At 37.6% G+C, this 11213-nt stretch overlaps 1 protein-coding gene across 1 annotated transcript; it reads left to right on the top strand.

Moving 5' to 3' along the window:
- Positions 1-8727: 8727 nt before the first annotated feature.
- On the top strand, positions 8728-9734 carry LOC111905627 (uncharacterized). Its single transcript, XM_023901319.3, has 2 exons — positions 8728-9066; positions 9300-9734. The coding sequence occupies exons 1-2, from the start codon at positions 8820-8822 to the stop codon at positions 9527-9529; spliced, it is 477 nt and encodes a 158-aa protein (XP_023757087.1). The 5' UTR covers positions 8728-8819; the 3' UTR covers positions 9530-9734.
- Positions 9735-11213: the final 1479 nt, after the last annotated feature.

Here is an 11213-nt window from a genome sequence, read left to right on the forward strand (position 1 = left end):
TTTTTGGCGTAAACATGGGTCAGTTTTGCTACAATTGTGGTGAACCTGGACATTTCAAAAGAAATTGTCCAAGGGTTAAGGATGGCCAGGAAGCTCGTTTCGTAAAGACCCCAACTCAACACAACACTTACACTACCGATGCTAGCATAGTTCAAGTGTGTGGTACGTGTGGAGAAATGGGACATTTCAAAAGAGACTGCCCAACAGAGAAGAACAACGGGGGAGCAGGAGGAGTCTGACCTCAAAGGACGAGGAAGCATCAAAGAAACCTGCTATGTTTTGGTATGTTTTTGAAAAACCCCAATAATTTGTTCATGATTATGATTACTTACTCGTCCAAATCAAATCGCAAAATTCCTATAAGAGTTGAAGGTCTGATGAGTAAATTATGAAAGCTTAGTGAAAGTGTTAGAGTCAGTTGTAGTTGTACATAACTTGCATACACCAAGCGATTATAGGAAAATCTAGTAACAACCATTTCATAAAAGTTCCCGAGTTCGGAGTATCAGAACCCTCGCACTCGTGGTACCCTTCAATTTCAAAGCAACACAGCAAACACCAGAGATATTCATTCAGGGGCACTAATGTGCTAACAAAATGATCCTTTCGGACGAACTTAACACACGATTCTACGTCGCCATCTAGTTTAGCCCGACTGAGTCTATGTTACATCGTTCGATCAAAAAACTCTCGTCGTTCGTAATGGAAAACTAGATGAGAACTTCAAAAATTCATCTCTCTTCAAAACCCGAAGGTATTCATGCGAAGAGTATGAATCGGAATCAGTGGATACAACAGTGAAGATCCACTGAAGCATCCAACGAGAGCCCGAACGCAAAAAGGAAAGACTCACCTGTGTATACCTTCGAGAAATAATCCATTTTCATGGGATACCTATAATCGTTACCTTCGACCCGTTAGGAAGTTTACCTCGTGAATCTGTCAATCGCTGCAAAAGGCTTTTGAAACAAAGTTAGATATGAGCATGACTTATCATCCGCTGATAGATGAATACAGTGAGAGGACAATCCAGGCATTGAATGATACGCCGAGGGACTGCGACATCAACTAGGGCAGGTCGTGGGACACTCATCTACCCTTAGTTGAACTTTCTTACAACAACGACGACCTTACCCACATCAAGGTTGCGCCATTCGAAGTCCTCTATCGTCGTAGGTATAGATCCCTTTTGTGCTGGGCTGAGGTGGGTGACACGTAACTAGTGAAGAGTCAAGTCCCCGACAGTACTCTCGTGAGTCCTGAAAACATCCGAAAGATGACTAAAAAGATCGTACAAACTCCAGTTACCTCAAGCGCTTAGTAACATCCATCCTGCATTCCACGTGTCAAACCTAAATAAGTGATTGTCCGATGAGACACTTGCGATTCCCCGACAATGTCGAGTTAAATGAGAGTCTACACTTCATGTAGGAATCATTCGAACTCACAAAGCGAGAAGTCAAGCGAGTGAAATAACGTCACATCCCGATAGTGAAGGTCCACTGGAATGCCAAGGGGGGAACTTGGATTCACTTGGGAGCATGAGAATCCAAGGAAACAAGATTACCCCCATCTTTTCTAGATCCTCAAGTTGTATCTTTAATCTTGATCGGGACGAAATTCCCTTTATCGGGGGGATGATGTGACAACCCCAATTGCCACCATGTATACCAAGTCAACTCAACCAATGTTAAAACCGTATTTATTGTCTTCTAACACTGTTTAAGGGTTCATTTAGGCGTTCTAAACTTGAATACAGTTGGGATTAAGGTTAGGAATGAGTCAAAAAGTCGTATAGTAACCAAAACCGGGCCATATACCCCTTTTGGAGGAGTGTGCGGCCGTACACATGGGTGTATGGCCGTACATACCCCTCATGGCCACACACCCACCCCTCAACCGCACACCTAGGGTGGTGGGTCACCCAATAAATATGAGGAGACCCCTCTCATTCACTCTTTTCTTCCTTTAGCTGCACCCTACTACTTTCTCTCTCTAGAATCTTCATCAAAGAACACTCCTCAGGCATACTAATCATAACACATAGGTATAGGGATTTTGGGAACCACTTACTTGAGCTCAGTTGATTACACGCATCACATCCCCTTCCTACTTGGTAAAAATCTTCTAAGAAATTAAATTTTTCTTGTGAAAAAATTATAATTTCCTTATTTTGAGTTCTGAAACACCCAAAAGTGTGCCTGAATATCTCAAACCAAGGATTTGATACCAACTTGTAAGGACTCAAAAAAAATGATAAACTTTTTCATTTTAAAACCAATAGTTTCATTCATCAAATATCTCTAAGTTAATCACAAAATACAATATCAAAAACATCATAGTGCAAATATCCAATATAATGCAGAAATCAAGAGGTGATGATGTTGGGCCATCACATTGAGTCCTTCCCTTTCATACCAGAAGTACTTGAAATTATAAACATAAACTGTAAGCATAAAACTTAGTGAGTTTTCCCAAAGTACCACATACCAAACATACAACTGGGCCTAACCCATGGGTATATTCCAACCCAAATATACCGTCATGGGCCTAGCCTTGGGGGCCCATTTCTTTCAACCCATTATAGACTCATGGCCCATCCTTGGGGCTTATTTTAACGCAATCATGTAATAATGGGCCCAGCCCTGTGTGACAACCCGAATTGCCACCATGTATACCTAGTCAACTCAACCAATGTTAAAACCATATATGTTGTCTTCTAACACTGTTTAAGGGTTCATTTAGGCATTCTAAACTTGAATACAGCTGGGATTGAGGTTAGGAATGAGTCAATAAGTCGTATAGTGACAAAACCGGGCCATATAGCCCTTTTGGAGGAGTTTGCGGTCGCACACATGGGCGTACGGCCGTACACACCCCTCATGGCCGCACACCCACCCTGCAACTGCACACCCAGGGTGGTAGGTCACCCACCCCTATAAATATGAGGAGACCCCTCTCTTTCACTCTTTTCTTCCTTTGGCTGCACCCTGCTACTTTCTCTCTCTAGAATCTTCATCGAAGAACACTCCAAAGGCATCAAAAACGTAAGTGATTCATCCCTTACCTCGTTATACTTGAAAGATTTCCTTGATTCTTCATGTTTTAGGCCTTGTTCTTCATCTTTTGAGGGTGTACGGCCGCACACCTTCATAAGGTGGCCGTACACACCTTAAAGCCCCTCCAAAGTGAGAATTTGGCCTCTATCTTCTAGTTGGGCATGACCCGAGCCTTGATTCTCTTGAAAAATCGATATTTTGGGCATGGATGAATAGTTTAAGGCCGCACACCCCTCTGTACGTCCGCACAACCATTTGTACGGTCGCACACACCTCCCAGTACTGTAAACACCCACTTTGATGTTCATATTTATCCTTAAACTTGCAAAACCACTAAGTATGGGACCTGGAACACTCCTTGGATGCTTGTAGAACCTTGGAAATGCCACAAAAGCACCCCTCATCATGAGTGTACGGTCGTACACTCATAGACCGTACACCCTCTGCCGCACACACCTTTAGGGTGGCCATACACTCCTTTGCTCAATCACATAGGGTTTTAACACTTAGTTCAAGTGTTCCTGAGTCCTTAGAGTGGTTTCCTATCATGTCTAGTCGTAAAATACCCTAATTTGAATCATATATGTGTTAGTACATATTAAATAGGGTCCAATTGTGTTCGAGGCTTCAGTAGACACTCATCATCCATATTGGTCTTACATTCAAATCCTACGCCAAAGCGGTGAGTTCATACCCCTACATTTTTAGTGTATTTAATGTTTTCAGGGGGGATAAAAGTAAAAGTACAAGGAAACTTGTGCTCAAAATATATTATTTTGTTTAAGATAATTATATTTTCATAATGCTTCTAACATGGAAAACAGTTTTTACCAAACGATTAAAAAATCAACTCGTAGAAATAGTTTTCAAAACTAGGATAATGAACTTATGAATGAGGTAGAAAAATGTAACTTTTTATAAAGGATTCATGCAAACCATAAACAGGATTTTATATATTATTACTTGTAAATTTGTTATTCCAAATTGGAGACATGTCCTTGGTAACACTCCCACCAGATTCGAGAGTGTAGGACTAGCACTTGTAACCAAAATCTCTTGTAGGGAGAGCGTGATTGTTGTGTATAGATCTATACAGGACTGACTATTTCGCACCTTGCTACTAGCTACAGCTGGACCGATAGGTCCAAGGGTGACAAAGTCATAAAAAGATACTGGTCCCGTTACGTCCCATATCAAGTCTAAGTATGGTTATGACACTCGCAAGCTAGATAGCAGTAATTTACTTTTGTAATAATGAAACAAGCAAACTAACCTCATGGTAATAGTTGATTTGATTACAAGAAGGTATTAATAATACCTTTAGGATTTAGTTCACTAAGTATTGATTAGTTTTATTTATGTAATAAGGCTAATATACCTCACAGGGAGCGAATAGGATTTTTCAAGAAAACTACGTCTAACGATATAAGTATGGTAGATACTTGTACACCTCAAACTAGAACAGATAACCAACCATCAACTTTTAAGGAAAATATAGGATTTTCCTGGGATAACTCAGTCTTCCATAAACAAATTGTTTAACAAATAACTAACGGATATTCAAACACATTTCATAAGAAAATATAGGATTTTCTTAAGAAACACTTTTCAAAAGGATCAAAGAAACATTTTCCACCGAAATTAATCGCTTATGAACTCACCAGCTTTATGCGTATATTCTTTCAAAATCGACTTGTATTCTCAGGACTCTAGTAGACAGGTACACCCGGAGTTTCGAGAAGACAGCTTAGCACCGGACTGCGAATTCTGTTGTCTTTTTCATTTCCTTGATATTAGAATATGTAATGTTTAAAACACTTATGTAAAACTTATACCTATTAATGCAATGGTTGGTTGTACTTTCATTACTATAATGCATGTGTTGTGATACTTACATGACGTCATCCGCCCCCGAACGTTTCCGCCGTTTCGGTTTGGGGGTGTGACACCCTGGGGTTTATTTCAACACAATCATAGAAACATGTAAGAGTCACATAACAACTAGCACACTACATAAACAATTTGGTGGTTCGACATTGGTGCCTTCAACCCACAAACACAGTAAGAAGACTCGCATCTAACTAAAGATAACTGAATAACACACTCAAGTTGTTGCTATCATGACTCCTCACACTACTCAAAACCCACCCTAATTAATAATCAGGGTTTAACCCATAATCAATGGTCCGTATCATAATTTATCTTACCAAGGGAAAATACCATTTTTTCCTTCCCTTGCATGACCCAAAATAAAAGGCCCAAAACCCTAACGACCCAAATCCCAAAAATACCCCAATGGATTTTTTAGGAGTACGCCCCACATACCTCCTATTATGCCCCGTGTACTACCTTGAGTTGGGAAGGATTACGGACCAGCAACCCAGTACGCCCATTGTACCCTTCAGAAGTCTATACTCTCTATTAAGGTCTTAATGCTTTAAGATTTAACGTCCAAACTTTAGATCTAACTCTAAATAACATCTACAATCATAAAGTTGCAACCTTTATGCCTTTTCATGGATACAATGAGTCCAAAATCCAACCCTAAGTCTTATATATGATGAAAAAGCTTAATAGATCTATTAAGCATGATTGGGAAAGATCAAGGTCCCATTTTTATGAATTATAAGACCCTTAAAAGAAAGGAAACACTCCTCATTCGGTCTGGAGTTGCTCAAACTCCAAAGATCTACGGCTATGGGACCAAAATGACCAAATCTTACTATATAGCTAGATCCAAAGAAATATGCATCAAGTCTAAAGCTTTATTCCTTCTGGAGGTGCACAAAGATGGGTAGATTTTGGATCCAAAAGCTTGAGGGCAACACCACTTCTCCAAAGATCTTTCTTCACCACCACTAATCACCAAAATATCACTTAAGAGCTCCAAAACTCACACATAAGATTTAGGGTTTTCAGATGGGGCTGATAGGAGTGGAGGTTGGTTATAAGATGTTCCAAAGGGAGTTAATGCCCTTAAATAGGGCTCACACCCCAAATTTTTGGGTTTTAGGGCAAGCTCGAGTACGCCCACCGTACCCCTATGTACGCTTAGCGTACTCACGACAATCTGCGATCCCACCATAGGATTACGTCCAACGTACACTCCATGTACGCCCAACATAAGGGCCTATTTTGCAAGGGAATAAACTTTTGGGTTGAAAATGAAAAATACCTTGAACGAGTGTTATAGGCTAATAGAAATAATTGATTTTAAATAAGTAGTAAGTGAGTACTACCTGTTATAAAGATAATGAAAATGATAGACAAGTTACAACTAAGTACATATAGCTAAGGGTAGTATATGATTTTCTATCCTCAATATGTGTGATCTTCTACAATATGAATTTCTCACAAAGTAATGCTTATTCATTGTGAGACTCGAGAAAAGTGTTAATGATCAGAAGAGAATTAAAGTGGGTGATATGGTTAGATAATTCTTCTTGGAAAGACTATAAGTTAGTAGGACTCCTGAATTGTAGTACGAGATTTCAGGAGAATCTGGGGACGTAATTTCATGAAGGATGGAAGAACTTGTAATATCTTTCTTCTTAACATGCATTACTCCAAGAGATATAGATTGTTATCAGATGAAAATGTGAGATAAGCCCTGAGTTTCTTTAATTTGAGAAATGTTATTTAACAAAAGATAGTTGAGGAATGTTTTAGTTTGTGAGATGAGGATTCCGTAGAAATAAAGTTTGTAAAAAATGGGGTTCGTATGAGAAAGGTACAACTATTTGAAGTTGAGATAAAAGTAGGTTGTTATTCAGAAAAAGTCAACAGAAGTCTAGTCAAGGGTCAACCTTTGTTTATCACGACGTGACCAATAGATTATCACAACATGACATATGATGAGTGACCGAGACATGTGGTTGGAGAGTGTGACACGTGGCGAAACCAAGGTTCGACTGATCACCACGATGTGACACATATATGGTGACGATGTAGTGCAGCCCAGTTTATGAATATACGAGTTTTCATGTCATTTGGGGATTTTTGGCATTTTCGATGGGAGATGTTGCTCGAGGTTTGTTATACTAGAATATATGTTATGAGTGTTTGTGATATGGTGCTATTACGGATATGTTGGTAAGATTCGTAAATAGATCTTATGGTGATATGAGTGTTCGTGATATGCTACTATTACCCGATGTGGTATATTCGGGTTAAACCTATCGTGATTGTATTATCGAGTGTAATGAGTTTAGTGACAAATAGTCATGGAGTATAGCAAGTATTGGACTGTGACTAGTTTTGAGGAACTTAATAAGTGTTGGTTAGGTATTGGCATTTGACGAGCTAGAAAGCAGTGTAGGTCATGGACCGAAGTTGATGTGTCTTTCAGCTAATCAGGTGAGTAACACTATTCTAAAATATGTTGTTTGTGATAAATGTGTGTCACGAGATGTGAATGATACGTAGTGTCAATGATTGAATATCATACAGTTGATGTTGCGGTGTTATAGAGATAAACATGTACCACAATATGGTATGTTATTCATGCAAGGGAATTATATGAGACAAAGGTTCTATTGATGTGTCGCGGGTTGACACGATGTTGTTTGTTGATGTGTCACGGGCTGACACCGTTCTTATATGTTGATATGTCATGGGTTGACACTGTTGTTATTCATTGATGTGCCATGGGCTGACATTATTGTTACTCGTTGATGTGTCACGAGCTGACACGATGATCTTTGTGGTAGTTATTGAGCATAAGTTCAAGGTTGCCTGGGAATTTAAAGATATATTTGTTAGATCTCCTAAGGGAGATTTATGAATATAAATGTTGATGAATTGCTTTTGATATGTGTGATATTTTTATGATTATGTGATTTACATTATTGTACTTGTTATTAACTAAGTTGTGTGGCTTACGGTGTTTGTTTGTAATTGTTTTGTAGGTTAGAGATAGTAGCGCCCGGCTCGAGTCCTATACTTGTGGCTAGTATGATCCCTGATGATAGCTTCGCGTGCTCTAGAGTACCAGTGTACACCAAAATGTTTAAAATAATTATTTTTATAAAAATGTTGTTTTTAGGGTGTACCTACTGTGAAAACCTTGGCGTTACACATAATTTTTGGGTTTATGCTACTACTGGTGGTAGTAGGCATTCATGTTCTTAGATTCATATTCAATAGTTTTATGTTGGAAATCACAAATAACTCAAATTTATATGTAATGTAATTAGAATTGTGTTGATTTTGTTCTGCATTGTGCATAAGTTATCTGATACAAGGGCGGTGATATTGAGGGTCATGTACATAGATTCTTTGATGAACGCTATATCCATTATATATAGACAATTTTCATTTATGTTTTGATTTTTACAAGATTGATATAGTGGTAGTAGTAATACATTAGAGGTAGAGATGGATGCGGAGTCTGTGTTGGTGGTGGTAGTTATGGTGGTGTTGGTGGTGGTAGTTGTGGTGGTGGACATGATAGACGTGGTAAAGGGTGGAGTTTGGCCATTTCAATTAACATTAAGGTAAATAATAATAAAATAAAAATATATAATGAAGGACAAATAGTCATTTTAGGTCTAATAGAGACTAAATCCAAAACAAAATTAAAACATTAAGATAATCCGAGTTAAACAAAAATTAATACTATAACCGCAGATTACTCCAAACCACATGGACTATTCGGGTAACTATGGAAAATATAAGCACGAGAATATATGATGGACCCAATTCTTTCTAAATTTGGGTATTTCGAGACCCACGGCGGTCGGCGGCGGAATTGACAGATATATGGCCGGTAGTTCCGTTGTGTTGACTGAACTCCACTGGAACTCAACCAGCTGGGCTAAGGTAGTCGGTGAAATAGCAAGTCTAGAGAAGAAAACTTTCCCCGAACACCAATCATACCCTCGATCGTTCGATGATGAACTCAAGAACAAAAACAACGGTTTAATCTACATGGAAATTAATGGTGACCTTGCTGGCTATGTCATGTATTCATGTACTTCATTTTCTGCCATCATCACTGCAATCGCAGGTATCATCGTCAATTTCCTTCTTTTTTCATCCTCTGCGTTAGGTGTCTGAACTCTGAACCATGATCCCAGTTTGATTGTTTTTATTCTTGATATATGTAAAAACAGGGCTAATGGATTAACTGGGAAATCGATTTTATTATCTGTTGCTTTGTTTTACCTAATTTATGAATTTTTAGGTTATGAATTTTTCTTTATTTTTAATTTGTGGTTTTTTGTTACCGATATATACTAGTGAAGGAGAATTATAGAAGACAAGGGCATGGAGATGCACTATTGAAAGCAGTAATAAAGAAATGCAGGAGTAAGCTTATAAACCGTGTATCGCTTCATGTGGATCCTTTGAGAACTCCAGCAATGAATCTATACAAGAAACTCGGTTTTGAAATCGAGACTCTTTTGAAGGGTTACTATTCTTTAGATCGAGATGCATATATGATGTGCTTAGACTTCGATGAAGAGTAGTGGCGTAATTCCATTTGTTTGTGTATTATAGCATTATACACTCATTTCTCTCTAGTATTATTCTTGCACGATTATGGTTCAAACTTCGAAGGCCTTGTTTAGTTTCATCAGTTTTGTAGCTATTGATTCCTTAATCCTTATGTTTTGTTGATAGTGTCAAGTAAAACATTTCGTGGAATATGATTTTCAAGATTTTTTGGTTTAATTTTTTTTGAGTGAATCGTGTAAATCAATGATTTATGTTGATTATATTCTATTATCTAGGTTTGTCCTGAAAAATTAAATATCCCGAGAAACCCAAAACCTTTATTTTTAAATAAAAGTATATATAATATGTAATAAAAAATTTTGGGTGGTGTATAGTTGTCCACTTTGATCCTCTTAATGTTTATTATCTTAGTCCAGATGGAATGGAAGTGACACCGCAAAAAGAAGGGATGCAGCTTGGGTACAACACCCTATACATTTGATGGTACCATATATTTTACTATATTTTAATGGCTATTTTGAACCTAAATCACGGTATTTCCCCCAAGCTTCCCTCTCTAATGGTGACCATTGCCAACGAACGACTATTTAAAAAAAAAAAAAAAAAAAAAAAAAACCTATATAAAACTATTTTAATCTACTCATTTTTTTCACATCATTCTTAACAAATATCTCTTAATTTTCCCATCATTCTTACATTCTTAAGTTCCAAATGGATTCAAGCCGCTCAAGCCATGTCAATGTTAAGAAAACATGTTAACTGAAGCAAAAAAGTAAAGCTAATTCTTACATTCTTAATTTTCACAACATTCTTACATTTAGAGAGAATTTGCATTGGCCAAGGCTTGGATCGGCAATTCAGAAGACTCGAAATATGAGAATCAGCAACAATCTTATTTCTTTTGGATGCAAATCCCTAAAAAAGTTTCAACACAATTTGGTGGGGGGGGGGGGGGGGGGGGGGGGGGGGGGTAGCGTTCCGTCGGTCCATCCAATGAATTTAAAGTGGAGGACATGACAAGTTCAACTTTGTGTACAATAAGAAACCATAAGAAGTTGATGTTGGAAAATAACCCATTAATGTGGTCATCAGATTATTTTTTAATGTTATTATCAGTTGAGTACAATTATATTATGTATCGTAATATTTGTCATAATAACATAACAATTAACATAACAAGTCCCTAGACTTAAGTATATATAACATGATGAAAATGACATATTGTCTATAACTTAAAGGACTAAATCTATATGGTTATATAACTTACTCATGGATGTGTAATTGATAAATTAAACACATAAATATGAGAAAAATTTATGGGGGAATATCAATTGATTCATCTCCTCTTAACATAAATTTTGTCTCTCTATATAAACACCACAATCACATATGTGTTATTCATCCATCGGATTGATCAATAAGACACCATTACACAAAGTAAGAAAGAATCGTGAAATTGTCATCTTTAAGATCAGGGGATATCATTTTTTCCAAGTAGATGTTCTTCATTAGGGAGGAGGGAGTCATTCTCTCCCAACCCACTGAACTCACTGTCACATCAGCTTTTCTTTTTTATTTCTCTTCATCTTTCCCAATCCATAACACACGGAAATCTTATCTTTCTCAACCCACTCAATTAAAAAAAAATACAAAACAATCAAGGTAAAATCTTAATTAGCAATAGAGTTACCCCCA

This window comes from Lactuca sativa, chromosome 8 (assembly GCF_002870075.4).
Source record: "Lactuca sativa cultivar Salinas chromosome 8, Lsat_Salinas_v11, whole genome shotgun sequence".
Classification (NCBI taxonomy): domain Eukaryota; kingdom Viridiplantae; phylum Streptophyta; class Magnoliopsida; order Asterales; family Asteraceae; genus Lactuca; species Lactuca sativa.

Coding starts and splice junctions, on each gene's coding strand:
- LOC111905627 (XM_023901319.3), top strand. CDS start 8,820: ATGGCCGGTAGTTCCGTTGTGTTGACTGAACTCCACTGGAACTCAACC. Junction 9,067..9,299: donor CATCATCACTGCAATCGCAG/GTATCATCGTCA, acceptor GATATATACTAG/TGAAGGAGAATTATAGAAGA.